The sequence below is a fragment of the Carlito syrichta genome, unplaced genomic scaffold (genome assembly GCF_000164805.1).
Source record: "Carlito syrichta isolate Samal-C Ts95f unplaced genomic scaffold, Tarsius_syrichta-2.0.1 Scaffold311768, whole genome shotgun sequence".
Taxonomy (NCBI): Eukaryota; Metazoa; Chordata; class Mammalia; order Primates; family Tarsiidae; genus Carlito; species Carlito syrichta.
Genome location: NW_007255864.1, coordinates 1,078,462 through 1,102,056, shown reverse-complemented (window position 1 = coordinate 1,102,056; position 23,595 = coordinate 1,078,462). Strand labels below are relative to the sequence as shown.

Below are 23,595 nucleotides of genomic sequence, written 5' to 3'. Positions count from 1 at the left end.
CATTTCAGGGGGGCTCTGCCCTCATGACCTAATCACTTCCAAGTAACCCAACTTCTTAATACTGTTGCATTGAGGATTAATTTTGGGAGCACACAAACATTTAGAACATAGGAATCAGTTCATCTTTCTGTAGCTTTGTAAGATATAAATTTAAATTATTGAGTTAATTTTTTTCTTTTCTAATATAAAACATGTAAAACTATAAATGTAAATTTTAAAATAGTCAAAAGACTAATGACAGATGAATAAAGTACTGTACCCTGAACACAGATAAAGCATTATATCTTTGCATGGTAAAATATCTTATAATCAGTCTGAAAAATAAACCACCCAATTAAAAAAAAAAGGAGATTAATGGATACTTTACCAAAATAGAAGTATGAATATGAAAATATTTTCAACTTGCTAATCATTAAAGCAATAAAATGAAAAGAGACTTCCATTTTCCCCCTGTCAGAATGGCAAAGATTGGCCAAGTTATTATCGGCAGATATTTGAATGAAATGGGCATTCTTGTTGGTTGGTGGGAGTGTATTGTGGTTCAGCATCCCAACACCTGAACATCTGAAATCCAGAATGCTCCAAAATCCAAAACTCTTTGAGTGCCAACAAGTCACTATTTGTAGCCAGACAACCATAGATTGCTGATATGGGTGGTTGAGATAGTGACTCCTTTGCTTTCTGATGGTTTAGTGTACACAAACTTTGTTCTATGCACAAAAATACTTAACTATTGTATAAAATTACCTTCAGGCTATATGTATACAGTGTGTATGAAACACAAATGAATTTTGTGTTTAGATTTGGATCACATTCCCAAGATATCAGGTATGTGCACATATTCCAATATTTGGAAAAATCCAAAATCGGACTCACTTCTCTTCCCAAGCATTTTAGATGAGAGATGCTTGACCTGTAATTGGTTGTGAAAGAATTTGGATGCACATTAAGGACAAAAGAGACTGTGGTCAAGGTGGGCTGTCCCTTGTCCAGAGCCTTAGTTTAAAAGGACAATTTGGGTAGACTTACTCCTGAAGTGAAGTTCAGGGTATCACTGTTACTTGTGTTTAGAAGTGTATTTTGAGGAATATTTGGAGGGGAACTGGGTTGGTGGATGGCATGAAGAGGTGTCTTTCTGGCCTGTGACAGTCAGCCCACTCCCATACTCACCTGTTCCATCTGGCACCCAACACCTTCCTAGCTCCCTTGACCCTACTCTTGTCTGTATCTACCCTGTGGCCCGGGCCTAACTAATCCAGCCCTGATGCCCATACAAGCCAGCACAACTAGGAGTTGCCCATGGGAGATTTAACAACCTGAAGTAATCCAGGGTGAAACTGCAGTTTGTCTTTACAGGCAGGTGCCCTTGCTTAATATGAGATGGCCTAGGGGTCTTAGGATTACAATAAGTGACCATTTTATAACTAAGAAATGAATATGTAACAGTTGGCTTCAAAATCAGTAGCCAAACAGAACTAGGGCTACATATGTCTGCCTGTATGTTTTGTGGGGTTGAAAGTTGGTAGGATAATGTTTACGCTTAGTTCAAAATTGGCATTTTATTATTCGTTTATTATTTCCCACCTTGTGCCAAAAAGACTTAAGGAAGCTTCCTCCCTACCCTCATCACAAAAAAATAGAATAAAAGAATAGCCACATCATGAGAAATGCACTTGACTTAATGAACTTTGATTTGCAATATCAGGGAACAGTCTAGGGTGTAGCTGACTGCAGGCTTGGAGCAGGGAACCGAAGGGTAGGAAGTAGGAGAGAGGAGCATAGTGATTCCAGCTGGTTTAGAAGGTGTGCATGGACTTGCCATTGATGCTTGTTTCTCCTGGGGGCTTGAAGCTTCCCACTGAGTTATGCCCTGAAGCTCTAGCGCAGGCTTATCCAGCCCGAGGCCCACGTGCCGCCCAGGACAGCTAGTCATTGCAGCCACACAAAATCTTTTAACGTTTTCGTTTTGTAGCATTCATTTTCTTTGTGACCCCATGCACAGTGCCATTTTTGAAGTTCATAATCACACCTCATTCGTGACATCGCTTTTTGGCAGTGCATACATTTGGGAGCAGCTGTTTTCACACAGAGAGCATAACTCGAACAAACGTTTCTGACGAGCACCTTGAGAACTCAGAATTGCAAACACTTCCATCGAATCAGACATGGGTAGATTAGTTTTATAGAAACAAGGGTCAAATTTGTCACTAGTTTTATATCATTCTCATTTCTCTAAACTTTATATAAAAAATAAAAGACATCTCATTATGTGTATGCACTAGTTGTATTATGTAATGTATGTGTGACCCAAGACAACTCCTCGCATTACTCTATGTGGCCCAGGAAAGCTAAGACGTTGGACACCCCTGCTCTAGTGGGTAGATGAGGAAACCTCTCTTTAGACGATCAGACTCACATCCAGCTTCTGGGCCACATTACCCCATTATTGGGATTGCTGGCCTGAGTGAGGGGGCAGGCCTGCTTGTGGTGCTGAGGGTGTGCGAAGGAACTTCCTGGTGATCTTTAAAAATAGTACATTTAATCTGAAAGTTCAAGTGAAGTTTAACACTAATTGAAACTGTCATACAACCTGAAATGTCTTCCCTTTCAAGAAGGCTGATTTTCCTCCCTCAGATGAAAAGTGAGTGATTAATTAGCCTGTCATTATAAAAGGAGATAATGTTAGTAGATACTGAACTTCCTGTTAAATGGATTACCTATTGTATTCATTTGGATTTCATGGCTGTATTTTAGAAACATATTCATCTTTATACTAAGTCATCCCTGTTAAAGCTACACATTGAAAATTTAAGCTTTTTCTTACACAGCTATGCTTAACGAGAGCCCGCTCCGATCACCTTCCATCTTAATGGGTATATTAATACAGCTTTTTTTGGTATCCTAATTCTCCACCCCAGCTCCTGTCAACCCCCCACCCCCAACATATCTGCAGGTACACAAGCATTTTAACCAGCAGTGTTGATTCCTGTGTATCGATTTCATGCATATGAGCATTCAGACAGTTCCTGCTGATGCATGCCTCATAGATAGAAGTCCCATGTTCTCCACTTACCCCTCCCTCCCTCACTCCTTTCCTACCTCCCTTCCTCCCTCCCTCCCTCCCTTCCTTCTTCCTTTCCTTTCTCCCTCCCTCCCTTTGTTTTTTTGAGTCAGGATCTCACTCTGTTGCCCAGGCTGGAGTGCAGTAGCATGCTCATGGCTTACCACAGCCTCAACCTCCTAGGCTCAAGCAGTCCTCCCACCTCAGCCTTCCAAGTAGTTGGGACTACAGGCATGCACCATGCCCGGCTGCTTTTTTGAAGAGACAAGGTCTCACCCTGTTGCCTAGCTGGTTTTGAACTCTTGGGCTCAAGCCATCCTCCCACCTTGGCCTCCCAGAGTGTGGAGATGACAGGCGTGAGCCCCCTTGCCCCGCTCCCCTCTCCCCTTCCCTGTTACACTTGGGCGTTACATTGCTCTCTTTATCCAGAATTCTACCCATTTTCTCTTCAGAGAGCCGTGTGGCAGGCTTTGCCCCCACTCTGTCCCTGAGACTGCCCGCAGAAAGGCCACACACCCGGTCCTGTTGTTAGATGCTCCAGGCCCTTCTCTGTCCCCATCTCACTTGGCTTCTCAGCAGCACTTGATGTGGATGTGACTGCTTGCTCCTTTTCCAGGTGGTCTCCTCTCTTTGCTTTGATGGGTCCACTCTACGAGGGGGATGCCAAAACAGTGGAATTTATTTACTTATTTATTTTTAGATTAGAAAACATAGTTTATTGAGAAAGTAAATTAGAGAGAGAGAGAAAGAAGAGATTCACCTCCCCAAGGTAGGGGAGGGAGCCAAAGCCAGGAAACATGGCAGGGGCCATAGCTCCAAGAGCACATGGCCACACCTGAATCTAGTAAGGCAATGGCCAGAATTTATTTATTCTGACCTGCTTAAACTTTAGTCACCTTCGAAGTACTCTCCATTGGATGCAATACGTGTATTGAGAGGCTTTTTCCAACTTCAAACAGTTTTTGAACTTGTTCATGTTGATGCCTTTTTGTGCTTCTGCCATATTTTGATTTCACCTCTTCCTGTGGGCAAAATATTTCCCTTCGAGGACTTTTTCATCCAGGGAAACAAACTAAAAAGTTGCTCAGGGCGAGGTTGGGTGAAGAGGGAGGGTGGGCATGGAGGTCATGCCGGTTTTGGTCAAAAACTGCTGAACATTCAGCCTGGTGTGGGCAGATGTGCTTGTAAATCACCCGTTATGAAATGGACAAATGCCTTGAAAGAATCTCCAGAAAATTCACTGAAGCAGAATGCAGCCTCTCACAACGCTAGCTGGTTCACGGATGCCAGTGGGTTCCTAGAACATTCACCTGGGGGGCGGGGAAGCCTGGACTACAAGGGGCCCACCCTCCAAAAGATAGTTCCTGGTTTTTTTTGGTCCCCCTTATATACAGGGGTCTCCCTGTTCACTGGCCATTCCTCTCGGTCTTCTCAGCTGGCTCTCTGTCCCCAGACTCTAAATGACAGAGCTCCTCAGGCTATGTTTTGGGCTCTAGCCATTCTGCTCACTCTTCCTAGAAGGTTTAATGCTGTCCTGTGGCTTCAAATGCTGTCTGTGTCTGATCACACCCCCTGAGATCTCTCCTCTGAGCGCCAGTTTCATATGTTCAGTTCCCACTTGATCTCCCTGGGCATGTTGTGAACAGAACTTGTGGTTTTATCTCAAACCTGTTTCTTCTCATCTCAGCATCAGTAAGTGGAGTGGCACCATCATCTAGGTCATTGCTCAGACAAAATAAATTGGATCTAGGACTCCCTTTTCTGATCCAGTCTATCAGCAAGGTATATCTCCCAGATATGTCTTCAGTTTATCTTTTTCCTCAGGTGTTTAGCTCAGTGCCTGACACATATGAAGCATTCACTAGTAAGTGGCCAGAATGGTGTCAGTAAAAAACCAGGAAAATTAGTGTTAAAAAAGGTGAGCTCTTTAAAAATGTTGAGGTCATGACAGACAATGCAGGGGGACTATTTAAGATCAAAAGATAGGACAGTGTGGTGGCTCAAGCCTGTAATCGCAGCACTTTGGGAGGCCGAGGCGAGGGGATGACCTGAGCTCAGGGATTTGAGACCAGCCTGGGCAACTTGGTGAAACTTCATCTCTACAATAAATTTTAAAAAATAAATAAAAACAATATGGTACCCAGATGGAGTACTAGCAATAAGAGGACATCATAGGGAACCCATGGGGAAAATTTGAACATGTATTGCTATATATAATATTGTGTCAGTGGTATCATGGTTATGTAGAAGGACACCTTTGTTTTTAGGAAACACAAGTTGAGGTTTCTAAGGATGATGTGTATCTGCAACTCATTTCCAAAGGCTCAGAGGAAGAGTTTCATTTATCAGGATCCAGGGAGGGAGAGAAATGGAACAAAACATCAACGGTTGGTCAATCTAGGAGAAGGGTATATGGGTGTTCATTGTACTGTTCCCTTGTCTTATAGGTTTGAAATTTTTTCAAAATTAAAAATTAAAAAACCAACAGTGGAAAATAATGTAATGGAAAGATATTTCAGGGACATTTTTAGCCCCCACATACTGAGATCCATTTTGAAGCATACCAGTGAAGGTAACAGAGTCCAGGGATATGCATAGTTGGAATGCTGATATATTCAACAGGAAGGAAACAGACCGAGTAGAAAAAAGGCCTTTGTGGAAAATTTACCCCTTTAAAAAAAAATCGGTGTGACAGTGTATGTCCAATATTCCACCAGAGGGCAGTGCAGACAGTAATTCTGCGCCCACCGTTGACCCACTGGCTGCAGTACTTAACTGACTCCACATGGGGTCGCTATTCTCTGCACAAAGCACAGGATTCTTAGACCATTTTAGAAGTGAGACACCGTGGATAGATGGACTGCTTCCCATTTCTTTCTCTCCGCTCAACTCTGCTTCTAAATTCTGTGGGTTTTTAGCTTTCGGCTCCTCTGATTCATGGAGCCTTTGGAAGGACCTGGATAGGAGTGCAGTCACCTGACCACCGGCATGTCAGGGTTTATGTCTGTCTCCTTATTACAAACTGCGAGAGCATAATCCTATTGCAATTAATCTTGAGATGTTCTAGGAGCTATTAAAATTCAAGGAATTTTATTCACGGATTTTGCCTCCCTTAGCGCAGTGATGTGCCCCTTACTGAGTTGTTGGCTTGAAAGAGCCATCTCTGTGCTTACCCAGAAAAGAAGGGTTCGTGTAAATGTCGAAATTTACCTAGCAAATTAATTGATTACTCTGTGGTAGGTGGTGGTTCTTTTACCTAACACTTACCCAATGCCTGTGGAACCATATTGTGCTATTAGACGAGGGAATTAAAAGCCACGGAGGTTAAGGAGTTAGCCCCCATCTCCTGAGGTGCTTATATTAGGGGGCAGACAAGCCCCCTAACAAATTTAGACAAGGCCTTCAGTACTAAATTTTATATAAATAAGTGCTTTGGAGGGAACAGACAGTGAATGAGGATGACCGCTGGTGGAGGTGGAGATGAATGCTGTCACTTGCTCTTTCCTGACTCAGTGTACCAAGTCCTGTTGAGAGGTCCTCCTCCAAGGCCAGATGCAGCATCAGGACCACACCAGCCTCTCTGGGTAGCTTGTGTTGACCCTCTCCAAATGAGTTAAGTGCCCTTCTTGCGTTCTTATGGCCTCTGGCTCATGCCTCTGTTACAGCATGCATCATGGATGTTAATTTGCGCACTCTTTTCTCTTGAGGACAGAGGCTGATGACCAGCCGCTTGTGGATTCTCCCATGCTGGGCCCGTTCTGACCTTACACGTGCTTTTCTACCTATGTGAGTTTATGGGCTTCTTCTTTTTTTCCTCTTTTTTCTTTTTCCTCAAATATAAGTCCGACAATTAGGTTTGCAAACCACCCTAGAAAAAGTACTGCCTGGGAGGCTGAGGCGGGAGGATTGCTTGAGCCCAGGAGTTCAAGACCAGTCTGGACCACATAGCCAGACCTCTTCTTTACAAAAAAATTTAAAAAATTAGCTAGTGTGGTGGTGCGAGCCTGTAGTTCCAGTTACTTGGGAGGCTGAGGCAGGAGGATTGTCGGGACAAAAATGAAAAAGTGCTACATACCTCATTGCTGAGTATCACCACAGTCACCTTCAAAGTACTCTCCTTGGGAAGCTATGCATCGACGCCCATGCCTAGTCCAACCATCAAAGCAATTTTGGAACTCTTTTTCTGGAATGGCCATCAGAGCTGTCGTCGTATGACCCTTGATGTCCTGAATGTCATCAGATGCTTTCCTTTCGGTATTTCCTTTATCTTCAGGTAAAGAAAAAAGTCACTGAGGGCTAGATCAGGTGAGTAAGGAGGGTGTTCTAATACAGTTACTTGTACAGTGCTGCCAAAGTGAGCACACGGTGGCAAGTTCACGAACTTAATGGTCAGACCTCAACAAATAACGATGACAGCTCTGATGGTCATTCCAGAAAAACAGTTCCAAACTTACTTTGATGGGTGGACTAGGTGCTGGTGTCGGTGCATAGCTTCCCATGGGGAGTACTTTGAAGGTGACGATAGTGCTAATTCAGCAATGAGGCATGTAGCACTTTTTCACGAACCTACTTTTCGAACCTCGTACAGTTGCACAGATTCACTGATGCCTTAAGAATAAAGGAGAGAAAAGGAACTGACACTCATTGAGTGTCTTCTTTGTGTTGACCACTGTATCTACTGCAGTGTGTGCTTTAAGCATTTTCTTGTTTATTCTTGCTCTTTTAACAAACACATCAAGCTTCTTCCCCCTTCTGGTCTTTCAGGTCCTGAAGAAGGCAACTCCCTTTATTATTGCTGAGAAGCACGTCTAGTTTACACGCCGTTCTTTTTGGTGGATTTTGTTAGGTTGGTTAGACCCTCTCCTCTCAGTTTTGGGCAGGACCCCAGGGCCCGGAATTTGTGGAAGCCTGCCTGAGACCCTGACTTCCTTGCTCTGTTTCCCTGACCTTCTCACTGTTCCCCTAGTATGTTGAGGCCCGTCACTGGATATCCCAACTTAGTTTACTAATTTTTATTGTACTTGATTTATTTCCACCTCATTATCACTGGCTGTGCCATCTAGACTCTACTTCTAAGCGATGAGGGATTGAGTTTTTGGTTAACCTTCCTCTTGAGATGGGCTAACCCATCATCTCTTTTTGTTGTTATTGTTGGGGATTTCCTTTTTTGAAAAATTTCAATAGTTTTAGGGAATACAAATAGTGTTTGGTTACATGGATGCATTATATAGTGGTGAAGAAGTCTGGGTTGTAAGTGTACTCACCGTCCGCACCTGTGCACATTTCTCCCAGCAGGTGATTTCTTATCCTTCCATCTCTTTTCCCTCCCCCTTCTGAGTCGCTAAGTCCATGACAATGTTCTCTAGGTCTTTGTAGATCCTTAGTTTACCTCCCATTTGTAAGTGGGAGCATGGAGTGTTTGCTGTTCTGTTCCTGCATCAGTTCACTTAGGATGATGCTTTTGAATTCCATCCAGGTTGCTGCAAACAGCATCATTTCATTCTTTTTGACAGTTGAATAGTATTCCGTGGTGAGAGTGTGTGTGTGTGTGTGTATACCACATTTGAATTATCCACTGGTCAGTTGATGGATATTTAAGTTGATTCCACATCTTTGCAATTGTGAATTGTGCTGCAATGAACAGGTGGGTGCAGGTGTCTTTTTTATGTAATGACCTCTGTTCCTTAGGGTAGATACCTAGTAGTGGGATTGCTGGATCAAATGGTAGATCTACTTTGTGTTCTTTAATTTCCATACCGCTTTCCGTAGAAAACAACAGTGTGCCAGCATCTATTGTTTTTTTATTTTTTAATATAATAGCCATTCTGACTGGTGTAAGGTGCTGTCCCACTGTGGTTTTAAGTTGCATTGCCCTGATGATTAGTGATGTTGAGAATTTTTTCATATGTTTATTGGCCATTTGTTTTTCCTAGGTTTTCTTTTAGGGTTTTTATGGTTTCAGTTTTGTAGTTCTCTTTTAAGTTGTTAATCCGTCTTGGGTTAATTTTTGTATATAGTGAGAGATAGGAGTCAAGTTTCACTTTTCTGCATGTCGCTATCCAATTTTCCTAGCATCATTTGTTGAATAGGGTGTCTTTTCCCCAGTGTATGCTTTGGCCTGCTTTGTTGAAGATCAGTTGGTTTCTGAACTCTCTACTCTTTTCTATTGGCCCATGTGTCTGCTCTTATATCAATACCATGCTGACCCTTTGAAATAGCCTCGTTGTATAGTTTGAAGTCAGGCAGCATGGTGTCTCTAGCTTTGTTCTTTTTGCTTAGGATTACTTTGCTATTCTGGCTCTTTTTTGGTTCTATATGAATTTTAGAAATGTTTTTTCTAATTCTTTGAAAAATGACATTGGTAGTTTGATAGACATTATGTTGAATCTGTAGATTACTTTGGTTATTTTAACAATGTTGATTCTTCCAATCCATGAGGTATGCAATGTTTTTTCATTTGTTTGTGTCCTTTGCAATTTCTTTCATCAGTACTTTGTAGTTCTCTTTGTAGAGGCCTTTCACCTCCCTGGTTAAATATATTCCTAAGTATTTTAGTTTTTTGGCTGCTGTTGTAAATGGAATTGAGTTCTTGATTTGACTTTCAGCTTGGTAGCTATTGGTGTGTAGCAGATTTGTATGAACCCATCATCTTTTAACAGATTGTTTTACTCTTTATAGCTTGTAAGTAAATCAAACCTTTGTAAATAGATATACTTAATAATAGTAAAAATCTCATCCAGTTCTACAGGTTTAGAGTTAAAACGGCATAACCAAGGACTCATTCTGATACACAGTAAATCTTATTTTTTAAAATCTTGCCCATTCTTGGAGGCTCAATTGCAGACCTGACTCTGGATATTTTTGTGTTTATAGCAAACCACAGTAATTTTTCCTGCCCTGATTTGCTGTGGTCTACAAACTTCAATTTGGTCATTAAGTTAGAAAGTCTTAGTTGTTATTTAATTGCTTTGTGTATATCTATACTTTATATGACTGATGGGAAATGGGAAAATGCCAGTTCATTGTGACAATGTCTTCTCAATTTTTGCAGTGTTTAAAAAGTTATATTTTGATGCAAAATATCTTTAAATAATTTAGTTTTTGCTAATGGAGTTATATTTATTTTCTAAAATGTAATTTTAAAGTAATTCATCTCACTTAGCTTTTCTTAAAAACTTTTTAATTTAAACATGAGGTTATTAATTTTTTACATTTTTATTATTCCTTTTGTTCTCAGTATTCATTTAAGAAGGCTAGTGTTATTGTGCTCAAGCACAATCTCCAAGGAAGTGTTTCAAAAAAAGAAAGAATGTTAATTATTTCTTGTAGCTTATCTATAAAAGGCCATTTGGGAAAGTATAACCATTTAAATCTTTTATAGGACTTTGGGGTAGATTTTTATAGTTGCTGTATTAAAGTTGTTTTCAGACTTTTATAGAAAGTTTATAAAGATTTATTTGATAAATTATCAATATTTTAATAGCTGTAATTGTCTAAGCATTCCTAATTATATGTTGAACTTTCTAATTCTTACTATAGTATCCTCCTGGCCAAGCTTAAACATCAGTGTTCAATCAGTTACGTTCATCTCTAATTTTATAATATAATTAAATTCATCTGACCTGGTTACTGAGCACATTTCAGACATCAGACTGATACTTATCATGAAACCACTAGGAATATTTCCATTATAAAAATTGACTCTTTGAAATCAGTCTTTCTCTAATCTGTCAGTTATACTGAACAGAAAATTTCTTTAAAAAGTAACCTGACTTTATTAATGTATTTAATTAAACTGAAGTGGTTAGAAAATATGTAAAGGGCAAACTGTCTTAAGAAATTCATAGCGTTCCTTTTTATTTATAGAGATACTTTCTAGTTGGGAGCAATCATGCCGAAACGAAATATCGTGTCTTGAAAATTGATAGAACAGAACCGAAAGACCTGGTCATAATTGATGACAGGGTAAGTATCTTCCAAATCTGGCTACAAATGGAAGCTTTCATACCTGTTGTTTAAAGGATATGAAATATCCATTTAGTTTTTAGTGATATATAATTTTTTAAAATCATGCATCTAAAAGTTGTTTTTCTTGGTTTGCTAGAATTTGCTAATTTGATGTCAAGAAATATGCTAGAATTATACTTTATTATTATATATCTTTTTGATTTGTTTTTGAAAACACACTTTGGATAAGATAATGAGTAAATTTTCTTAAAGAGTCACTTGAAGGATTCAGTCTAACTTAATATGTCATCTACCCAAGAGATTATCTATTACTGTGCTTTAATTTGAAACTACTTGAAGTCGGGGAAGATTTCTGTGCTACAGAAAAGTCTAGGACGTTTTCTGATGACTTACTGTACGCTAAAGAAATGCTAGGCTGTTCTTACCCAGAGTCAGGAATACAGAAGCCTAATTCAGGTGACACAAAAGCCTAAAGCTGTTAGTCAAAACATGAAACACAATATGGTAGTGTCAAAATTAACTTTCACATTTTCAAATGAAAGGACTTGACTTACCTTCGTATTGAAGTTTCTGTGCACAAATATTTCTGAATCCATGTAGATTCTTGGTTTCTCAAGTATGTTTGTAGCTACAATTTGGAACCCATTTTCACTCAGCTCTTTGCAATACTTTTTTTTGTGTGTTATAACAATTTTAGGTAAATTATTTATTATGATTTCCTGCACTACTGGGAGTCCATTTCTTCCAACTCCCCCCACCCCCCACTTGGGAGTTTTTATTAATATGATGTCATGATTCTTGTGTTTATTTGGGAGTGGGAGTGGTTGATAAGGAAGCCCTTTGAGAAGGTAAGAAAAGCTATGGGTTGTCTCATAAAAATGCTCATAGGGCCAACATTTTATGTATGGTTATTTTTACAGATTTTTTTTTCTTTTGAGTTGGAGTCTCACTCTGTCACCCAGGCTGGAGTGCAGTGGTATGCTCATGGCCACCACAAACTCAACCTGCTGGGCTCAGGCGATCCTTCTGCCTCAGCCTTCCAAGTAGCTGGAACTACAGGCGCGCACTGCCATGCCTGGCTTGTTTTTTGATTGATAGTAGAGACGGGGTCTCACCAAGTTGCCAAGGCTGGTCTCGAACCCCTGAGCACAGACAATCCTCTTGTCTTGGCCTCCCAAAGTGTTGGGATTGCAGGCTTGAGTCACCTTGCCTGGCTTGTGTTTAGTTTTAAGGGATTCACAGACTTGAAATTTGTCTGTGGATCTCCTAAATCTCTGATTCAGTGTATAAGTTTTAGACACAATTTTTTAGTACAGCAACATAATCCAATAACCAACCACAATTGCTAATGTTAAAGAACTCGTTGACTTTTTAAAATTGTATATTAGTTGCATGCCACTGTATACTTCTCTGTGGAACAGCTAATGATTCTTGTAGGCAACTTTTAATTTTCAGAGGTAAATAATAAATAATATAAAGAGTAAGCACAATCTTACAAATTAAATGTGTTTATTTTTAGCATGTATATACTCAACAAGAAGTCAGAGAACTTCTCGGCCGCTTGGATCTAGGGAATAGAACAAAGATGGGACAGAAAGGCTCCTCCGGGTTATTTCGTGCCGTTTCAGCTTTTGGTGTTGTGGGTAAGAGATCTGCCTCCCTCTCACTACCTTTTGTTTTCTACATAGACTACTTAAAGAGAGCTTATAAGACTATATAGCTTCATACGAGGGGAACCCAAAAAACTCCAAAATTATCTTTTGGAGGGTGGGCCCCTTGTAGTACAGGTTTCCCCTGCCAGGTGAGTGTTCTGGAAACCCATTGGCATCTGTCTACCAGCTGGCGTTGTTGTGAGAGGCTGTATTTGGCTTTAGTGAATTTTTTTGGAGATTCTTTTAGTGCATTTGCCCATTTCATAATGGGTGATTTACAAGTGCACCTGCCCACACTGTGCTGAGTATTCAGCAGTTTTTGACCACAAATAGCATAGCCCCTATGCCCCACCCTCCCTATTCACCTGATCTTGCCCCAAGCAACTTTTGTTTTGTTTCCTGGATGAAAAAAGTCCTCAAAGGGAAACGTTTTTGCCGATGTGGAAGAGGTGCAACCAAAAACGGCAGAAGCACTAAAAGGCATCAAAGTGGACCAGCTCAAAAACTGTTCTGAGCAGTGGATAAAGCATCTCATTAGGTGTATTGTGTCAAACGGAGAGTACTCTGAAGGTAACTGAAGTTTAAGCATGTAGGAATAAATACACAATTTTTTATAAATAAATTCTGGGTTTTTGGGGGTTCCCCCTTGTAATTATAATTATAAATAGCTTTGATTGTTTGAGACTTCATTATCCATCAATCAGATATCAAACAGCCTTTCTATAGCATCTGTTTATGTGCTCAGCACTGTTCAGTTTTATATAAGATAAAAGTTTTTGGACTTTGAGGACTCTGCTGCCTGGCTTGTTGAGGAATGAGCTAGTAAAAATTAGCTTGACCTGTAGGCATCTGCCCTGCTGTTCATCAGCTGGAAAACAGATACATTAAAGTCAACATTAAAATTAGCAGGAATCTTTCCTAAGGTCAGGCTGCAGTTGCGAAATGTCATAACCCCCTTCTTTGGACGATTACCGCTTTCTTTACTAACTGAGAAATTTTCTTCTCTAAAATCACAAACCATCAGAAACTGTGCTGTTTAAAATTATATATGTAAGATAAAGCATCTCACTCTTACTTGGATGACCTAAGTCACTGTGACACAGAGAAGCAGCTTTGATTTACAGCTCAGGTACGGAGCTTCACATGAGGGATTTCTGGACGCAGTATTCCATAGCTTTGCTAATTTTGTTGTTTTCAGGGAAACAGGACTAACAGACTTGACACTGATCCCTTTAAATGTGGCCCTGCTTTGACTTGAGCCTCTTTATTTTCATTTTACCTGTTCTCCCCCCTCCTTCTCCATCCCCGAATAACTCCTTTACGTTAGTGAGATGCTGCAGCTCCTCTGGGTGTGCATTGTCCCTCATCATGGTGGGTCAACCTGTCTTTACTGGACTACGAGTTTGTCCCTGATAGGGCTAGGATGGAGGACAAAAACCAACATGTGTGAAACAACCCCAAGATTATAATGAAGAGCCAAGCTGTGCAGTATAAGTTAGATGCTGTCGGGGATCACATAAGAGGTAGATGATTTGCACCCAGCCAGGGACCTTTTTCTGTATTAGATGAAACTTGAGCTGGACCCTGAAAGAGGAAAAAGGTTAGGATAAATGTAGGGAAGAAAGGAGGGAGCTCTAGTAAGGATGATAGCAGTGGCGCAGGCGCGTGATACCCACCGTTACTGGAATGCTGGGGAGTGGTTGGGTGAGACCAGATTGCTTGGGGCCTGGGAAGCCAAAGCAGAGGGCAGTTATATCTCAGCATCTCTGCTGCCACCTTATTTTGAATCTTTTTTTTTTTTTGAGTTGTAGTCTCACTCCATCACCCAGGCTGGAGTGCAGTGGCACACTTACGGCTACCCCAGCCTTGACCTGCTGGGCTCCAGCAATCCTTCTGCCTCAGCCTTCCAAGTAGTCGGAAATACAGGCATGTGCTATCATGCCCAGCTAATTTTTGATTTATTGTAGAGACGAGGTCTCACCAAGTTTCCCGGGCTGGTCTCAAACCCACGGGCTCAGGCAATCCACTTGTCTCAGCCTCGCAAAGTGCTGGGGTTACAGGCTGAGCCACTGAGCCTTACTCTTTTTTTTTTTTAACACTTAAAAAGTTGTCTCTGTGCTTCTGAAACCTACTGGACTGTATGTTCTATTGAGTTGGTGGTTTCTATGAATATTAACAAAATTAATATGGAGTTGATGAGGCTAATTAATATTGACTTGACGAGGCTAGTTGGTTTCAGATTCTTAGGTTTTCTGATGAGCACTTTCTATTTTGTGGCTCTGTGTTTGTTGAAACTTCGATGACATCCTGCCATATTTGGAGTTTGTTTTTCTTTGTGTGTTCTCATGCCTCTCCATACATGATCCTTTCAAGTTCATTTGGTGTGATGGGTGGCTGCCAGGGACGATGTGGCATGAGTTTTTTCTCCCCAACCCTGCTCCCTTCTGTTCAGTCTTGACAAGGCCCTTGAGGCTACATATTCACGGATAGGTGTTTGTGGACCTGTGTGTGTCTCTTTATGTCATGTAAGTTCATTTGTTTAAATTCCACATATGTTAATTTCCGCTTTAAGTCCTACTTCTGTTTTACACTTAAGAAAAAAACTTCAAATAAAATAGTTTAAGCTTCTTTGAATGCTGATAACTCTATTACAACTTTTTTGATGGAAATTTCCTACGGTGTATGTAATGTTGAATGCCTCATTGGCTGGGGTTTATTATTCAAAATGGAAATTTCCTTGATGATAAAATGTAAGGAAGTGAAGGTCAGTTATTGAAATGTGTTTAAAAATAACTACCTGTAAGTATTTTACAGTAGTATTGGACCGTTTGCCTTTACATTAAATGGGCCCAGGCTGCGGTCCTGTTTTGTTTTTATGGTAGTTTGATTCCTTTTATCATTCTTGACGTGTTTGCTTTTAGCAGTATTCCTTGTATCATTTTATAATCAGGCTTATAAAACATAATGCTTTATTCGAATCACTGATAACCAACTTTGTAACCAGACATTTATTTTACACACAAGTATTAGTTCATAAACCCTGGCTGAGGGTGGAAGGTGTCTCCATGTTTCTCTTAAAGGTGACATTCTTAGCTATTTCTCTTGTAATAGAGGCCTCATAGGTTTGAGACTGTTCTTGGACAGTGAAGTCACTGAAAGACTAACCTACAAGTAAAGTCATGTAATAATGTACTAAATAAACACTTCTTATTTTAATGGACGTGTCTTATATATTCGAGTTCAACCTTGTAAATAAAGTCCAGTGAAAAGTAAACAGGGAGTTAATAAAAGTCTATGATTTTTCTAGTACAATCTTAGAAATGACAGACACTGAAAGTGTAAAACACGAAATACCTATCTATGAAAAACATACAGTTTAGTTGTCAAAATAGCACATGTGCGAAATGACTAGAATGTTTGTCTTCTATTCTGTGTTTAAAATATTTTCTCCACAAACTTTTCTGCATACTTCCTTTGTGGATAATATTTGTGTTGGAATGTCTTGGACTGTCATCATGGTTAGCTTACTACACATTCTAGAAGACTCTAGAGCAGTGCCTTTCAGCTACCTGTAGTAAAGGGCCTGTTTTCCTTCAGACCAATATCACATGTGACTCAAAACACAAGTTCAGTACTATACAAACTTGTCTATGTCCTGTGCGAGGCAAGTTCATTGATCATGCACACAGACACTGCGGCAATCTCAAATTGTTCTAAAGTGTCTAAGCCCTGCCTCTTGGTTTGTTTATTTTGTCTTTTAATGAACTGGTACCAAAAACTCATGGACAGGCACCTAGACCATATTTTTGAGTACTACTGGATTTTCTTTGTTGTAAGCATGGATTGGCCCAGTCCTGAGCTACCTTGTCAATTCCTGACTTGCTCTATTGTACTTTGACATCCAGTAGGAAGTTAGGGAAACCATTGAAGGGGATCCTGAGCATCCATCACAAAGCTGTTTTATCTGCCCTGGAGCACGAGAATGGGGTAGGTGGCTAGTGGCCTGCAGTCCACACACTCAGTTCTATGACTGTCCCAGCCCCTTTCTTTTTTTATTATAAAGATGTGGAGTACAATTCAGGGTTAGGTATACAAATTTTGATTATGCAGGTACCCTTGTTGATGAGGTGTGCCCCTCCCTCCCCTAGCAGTTTCCCTCCACTGCCAATCCCATCCCCCCTCCCCTGACAGTTTCCCACTACTGCCAATTGCTTTCTTATAGTATTATAAGTGTTCAAGATTCGCTTATGAGTGAGAACATATGGTACTCTGTTCTTTGCTTCTGAATATGATTGACTCTAAATCCATCCAAGTTGCTGCAAAGTCCATATGTTTGTCCTTTATGGCTGCATAATATTCCATTGTGTATATGTGCTACATTTTTTTTTATCCAGTCCAACTTTGATGGGCAACATGGTTGGTTCCATGTTTTTGCATTGTGAATAGAGCTGCAACAAACATACGTGTGCAGGTATCTTTTTTGTAGAGTGACTTGAGTTCCTCTGGGTATATTCCCAGTAGGGGAATTGCTGGGTCATATGGAAGGTCAATTTCTAGTTCTTTCAGATACCGCCACACTGTCTCCCACCATTTCGGTACATAGCGCTTAGGTCTGTGCCCTTCTCTGCCTAAGTCACCTGTCAGAATATGCTCTTTGAAGCTGCTCGTATGTTGGAGGGGGTGGTAAATTAAGGAGTATCCTTTGGTAGACTGAGTGATGAACTAAGCTGTTATTCGATGATACCCTTAAAGATAGAATAAAGATTCAAGATGACGAAAACAACAGCAGCAACAATGAAGAATGAATCACAGACTAGTTGGGAGCAGTGTGATTTGATATTAGAGATGCCACTTTGGTTCCAGAGAGCTCTGTTTGGTTCTGTTGTGCAAAGGCCCTAGGTACCCAGTGAAGGTTTTTTATACTTCTCTGCTGGAGTGCTTTTTCTCACTGAAGGTTTTCAAGATAATCGCTGTCTGGCCTGGTGACCCCCCCAAAACAGGATATTGCATTTTCCTCTGTGAGTGGGCTGGTGGGGGTCCTCTCCTGCTATCAGGATGCCACACCACTCCTCTCATACTGTCCTTTTAAAATATACTTTGCTTGGCATCTGTCTCAAGTAACACAGCCATTTTTACTTTGGAGAGAGAGAAATCACTTTTGCATGATGACCATCATCTTGCCTTCTGGAAGGTATCCAGTGAAATTGGTCTGGGGTCAGAAGGACATAGCAGAAAGACGAAGGAACTTGTTCTGGTTTTCAGTATGTTAGAGTGATGAATAGTCTGACTCTTGTTAAGTGTCTGTGCCAAACGAAGACCTTTAATTGTTGGCTATATTTGATAGGGATTCTTTGAAAAAGAGAGCTGTTTCCAATTGGCAGTAAAAAGGAAGAGGAAAATAATTCCATTTATGATATGTGAAAGCATTTGTGCTGGAATAAAAGAGTCTCTTTTATGCAGTCTATGTACTTTCCCTCATACAAATTATGAAGGGAAATGCAGAATGATGTAAATAGACTGGAGCTAAAAACGTAAAATTAAAATTCAGTTGGAATATAGATTAAGAAATTATTACTGAGAATTTTTTCTATGAAATATAAATATACAGCTAGTATAAAAGGCAAACTAATTTATCTTGTAAATATTTATTACGTAAACACAATTAGATTCACTTTTGGAGTTCTTGGGTATGTGTGCGTGTGTGCTCTGAGAGCCTTACTTTTATAAGTTTTATCTTTCTAAAAGGATAACTGCTTCCTAACTTGCTTTTAATGATTGTCATCAGCTTTTTTTCCCCTTCCCATTCCTATGTCCTTCAGCTTTAATTTTGGGATAGTCTCCAAGGGGGAAAGGGGTATAAATGAACATTTAAAAAAAAAAAAAAAAACTTTGTACTTTGTGGATCTCTAAAATATAAGTATTTTTCCATTACCTTAATAGAAAAAATACTTTTTTTCTCAGTTGCTTGGCTCATAAAATCCTTGAGGTATCTTTTTGTTATAAATTTCCGCTCATTTATGTTAATATATTCAATTAGTAGTTTCCTTTTTCATCAGCTGAGAATAGCAAGGCACAGATAATAGGTATTTGCCTATTTTAGAGCAAAAACTTATACCATGAGGATCCTAGTATAGACTTTGTAGAATGTAACACTCGGGGTTGTGGGGGAGAGAGAGAGAGAGAGAAAAGGAGAGGAGAGAGAGGGGGGAGAGAGAGAGGGAGGAAAGAGGGGGGAGAGAGGGGAGAGAAAGAAGAGAGAGAGAAAGAGAAAGAAAGAGAAGAGGCACAGAGAAAAGAGTTAGAGGAGAGAGAAACGAGATGAGTGAGGGAAAAAGAGAAAAGAGAGAGAGAGAGAGAGAGACAGACTCATGCACAAGAAAGGTAGTTTTGCAGGATAGTTATGCTAGGTATAAGGTTCTTAGTTAACAGGTTTTCCTCCCCTAATACTTTGAATATGTCATCTCACTACCTTTGGCTTTCATTGCTTTCCATGAGAGTCAGCTCTGTGTGACTGTGTTTAACTTGCCTTACCAGTGAGCTTGATGAGTATGAATGGGACCTAGTATTTGTGGCCTGTCATGCCTGGAGTAGAGCCTCCACCCTATGTATGATGGGGGACTGGGTAGAAGGAAGGAGCCCAGACCTCAGCTGTGTTTACCTGGAATAGAGTTTCTGCCACAGAGAGCTGGAGGGGATAAGAAATGCTGGTGGTCTGCCCCTCCTGAGCAGAAACCATGGTCCTAGACTGGCTACTAGGGAGAGAGAAAGGAGTCCTGTTTTCTCGGCTGCTCTTGCCCGGAGTAGATATCCTGTCATTGAATTGGGTTGGGGGTGGGGGGTGGGGGGTGGGGGTGCGGTGGTGTGGAAGTGGAGCAGACAGTGATCCAAATGCCACAGACATGCTCTCCTTACCAAGACTCTATCGATTTTACTGAATAAATGCTTCTCTAGTTTTGTGTGCTCTAGGACAATTTCTAGAAGCCGCCAGAGTTTTGCTTTGTTTTTATAATTTTCACCAGTTACAGTTGTTTCTCTGGAGAAAGGATCTATCAAGCTCATCACACTGTCATTTCAGAAGTGCCCTCCTCTTCTTCACTTCCAAGAAAGTTTGTTTCAACTCTCAAAAAAAAAGAAAAAATTCTGGGAGCCACAATGTTTTTGACCAAGACTTTGTGGTAACTAGTGTGTTGCTGAGAACATAGCACTACTGAACATTAATGCATGTGGGTCTTCCTTTGTCACCCATATAGAACACACATATTCTAGTGATTTGACATAAAATGTGACTCTTTTTTATACCTCTTCAGTATTCATAAAAAGCTTAGCCATCAGAAGTGGCATTTGTGGAGAATTGCACGAGGATATGTAGTGTACTGGATATATTGTTTTGCTTGCCCAACCCATTCACTTTTTAGGCAGTTGGCACCACTGCTCCCGGCCCCATATACATCATTTAGTTAGTGTATAAAATGGCTTTCAATGCAGTGTCATCCTGTTCCTTGGCCACATTGATTGACCCAGGGCTGGACACCCAATCCAAATTGGGCCAATCATATCCTTTCCTAGGAATTCTGGAATTGAAGTTGATTTTTTTAAAAGGGGCAAGTGGTCAGTTTCTTCCCAGCAAGGGATTTTAGATGGGAAGCCTAGAGCTGTCACAGTTGTGTTTTCTACCACGCGACCCATAGAAGTGGAGGAGTCTGGTCTGTGGAGAGAGGGGAACAGAGTAGGTGATCGGAGTTGGACCTTGATGAGATTTTTTTCTGAGGTCATCACATTGTTGCCCATATGTATCATGGATCACCTCAGTATCCTTAATATAAATTCCTTTTTTTAGTTTAAGCTGGCTTAGTTTGGGTTTTGACATACATTATGAAGTCTCCATGAAGTTTGTTCTTTTGAGCAACATTTTCCAAAATGTGTTCCTCAGAGCATTTATCCACTGGTAACTTTCTTTTTTTCTTTTTGAGTTGGAGTCTCACTCTGTCACCCAGGCTGGAGTGCAGTGGCATGCTCACAGGCACCCTAGCGTCAACCTGCTGGGCTCCTGTGATCCTTCTGCCTCAGGCTTCCAAGTAGCCCGAACCACAGGTGCATGCTACACGCCGGGGAATTTTTGATTTGTTGTAGAGACGAGGCCTCACCAAGTTGCCCGGAATGGTCTTGAACCCGCGGACTAAGGCAGTCTACTCACCTCAGCCTCCCAGAGTGCTGGGATTACAGGCTGAGTCACCGAGCCCCGCCGGTAAATTTCTTTTTAAAAAGGGGTAGGAGGAGGAGGTTCTATGATCAGACAAATCTGGAAAGGCACTTAGTCTTCATCTCCCGTCAGGCTTCACAGTGTACATTAGCACAGCACTGAAGGTTCTCAGGACTTTTGTGTAAGTTTCTTTATCCCAGGATTTTCCTCATTTATTTGCTCATAGCCACTTTTCTCTCCCTGGAATCTGTTAACTAGTATTTCATGAAGAACACATTTGGGGAAATGCTACCGTAGATATTTAAGTTTTCTCTTCAGAAGAAATCAGACCACTGTTCAGCTGGGTGCCTTGTCTGCATTAATTCCGTTTGTAGAGAATGACATTTATTGAATTGTGCTCTGACATATGAAACAACCCTAAGAAATGTGTCCTTGATATTGCTATAGCGTTCTCTTGCGGTGTTTATTGCTTGCATCACATACCTTTTATGAACACTCTAGAATTATCTCTTAGTTCTCAGAACTAGAATACCTTTTCCAAGTAACTGGTTTGGTTTTTATCTTTCAGCCACTGCATGCGATATAATTGGATGTATGTTCTTCTTTGCATTATTTGTTAGAAAACACAGAGGCAAATGTGAGAAATAGTGCATAGGACCCAAAGATGTATTCTTGTCCTTCTTTTTTTTTTTTAGATGAGTCAAGTGCAATAGTGAGGAAACAGTAGAACAAGAAGTTCAATCTGTAACTGACTGTGAACTGTCATTTGAGATAACTCACTACCTTCAGACCAGCCAAGATATATTCTTATGTACGACTTTTATTCTTGACTTCATCTTGCTATTTTTTAGAACTATTCGGAGTGGGTGTTCAGAGATGCACCCTACTATAATGTTATCCCTCATCTTATTAATCTTTATGTGTGTGTGTATGTGTGTGTGTGTATAGTTAATTGTAAAAAATATATACAATTTACCACTTTTAAATGTATAGTATACTATGTTACCTATATGCACCTTGTTGTGCAACAGGTCTTAAAAACTTTTTTTTATCCATGCAGAACTGAAGCTCTGTACTCATTGAACAACAGCTTCCTTAATCTTATGTATACTTTTGTTTAAGACATCCCAGTCCTATTTGGAATGATACTAAAAGGAATGCAGAAATTAAAATTGTTTAGAGTAGTGATTTTAAGTGAGATAAATGTCAGTATAGATATTTTAGAGAATCACTCCAAGACATTTGTGTGGCACTACATCCTAGAAACAATAATGCAGGAAATATATCAAAAGATTTTGACCTTTTAAATATACATCTAAAAGCAACAATAAGTTTATAAAACATATTTATCTTTTTTGTGGCATAGGTTTTGTCAGGTTTTTAGAAGGCTATTACATTGTGTTAATAACCAAAAGGAGGAAGATGGCCGAGATTGGAGGTCATGCAGTATACAAGATTGAGGATACAAATACGATCTACATACCCAACGATTCTGTCCGGGTCACCCATCCTGATGAAGCTCGGTATGTATGATGGCAACTACTTGGTTTTTTAATGTGCTAGATAGTTTGAAAGCAAAATATAGTCAGAGGATGGTAAATGTTATGCAAAAACATCAAATACTGGCTCAGAATTCTGCCGTTTTTAAGGGCTATTTAAAACTTCCATTCCAATAGTTGATTCAGGCAAGGATCAACAATGGCTACCAAAACGATTAGGCGAGAGGTTGTTATTGAGGAACAGAATAATTCCACAGTCTCAAAATATGATTTACAAAGAGGAAAAAGTATTTTTATAATGATAAACATGGTAGGGCTGGGCTCGGTGGCTCAGCCTGTAATCCCGCCCTTTGGGAGGCTGAGGTGAGTGAATTGCCTGAGTCTGCGGGTTCGAGACCCGCCTGGGCAACTTGGCGAAATTTCATCTCTACAATAAATCAAAAAATCAGCCGGGCGTGGTAGCGCATGCCTGTAATTCCGGCTACTCGGAAGGCGGAGGCGGAAGGATCGCCGGAGCCCAGCAGGTTGAGGCTGCGGTGGCCGGGAGCGGCCACTGCACTCCAGTCTGGGTGACAGAGTGAGACTCCGACTCAAAAAAAAAAAAAAAAAAAAAGAAAGAAAGAAAAACATGGTAGAAAGATTTAACCAGTTAATCAAATGCAGCATCAGCAAGAATGAGACAAAACTAACGTTATTTGCCTCTTAATGGGAAGCCTTGGGAAGGGCACATTACTTTAGTAGGTTTTTTTGTTAAAAATATTTAACTTGAATCCAAGCATGAAGAAATAATCAGACAAATTCATATTGTGGAACTTTCTGCAAGACAACTAGCCTGCATTCTTCAAAGATGACAAATTTAATTAATTAATTTAAGTCAGGAAAAAAACAAAAGCAAAAAGCAGAGTACTGTTCTAGATTTTAAAACAGACATGGCAGCCAAATCCAACGTGAATTTTGATTGCTCCTAGGTTAAAACTTACGCACGAGGCACACAAATACACAGACTTATAAAAGACTTTATTGGGACAGTTTATGTGGACTGTATATTAGTGATATTAGATCAGTATTAAATAATGACATTGTAGTTACTTAGGAGATTTTCCATATTTATAGTAGATGCATGCAGAAATACTTAGGGGTGAAGTGTCATGCTGTCTGCTACTTATTGTCAAGTGGCTTAGAAAAATAAAATGTACTTGTGTGTGTGTGTGTGTG

General features: G+C 40.3%; 1 protein-coding gene across 1 annotated transcript in view; it reads left to right on the top strand.

The window, feature by feature from the left end:
- The window catches only part of FIG4 (FIG4 phosphoinositide 5-phosphatase), a 125,867-nt gene that overhangs the window by 11,757 nt on the left and 90,515 nt on the right, over positions 1-23,595 (top strand). The window contains exons 2-4 of the mRNA XM_021718053.1: positions 10,928-11,026; positions 12,549-12,672; positions 22,248-22,404. Of these exons, the coding sequence (XP_021573728.1) occupies positions 10,928-11,026; positions 12,549-12,672; positions 22,248-22,404 (380 nt within the window). The remainder of the gene's footprint in view (positions 1-10,927; positions 11,027-12,548; positions 12,673-22,247; positions 22,405-23,595) is intronic.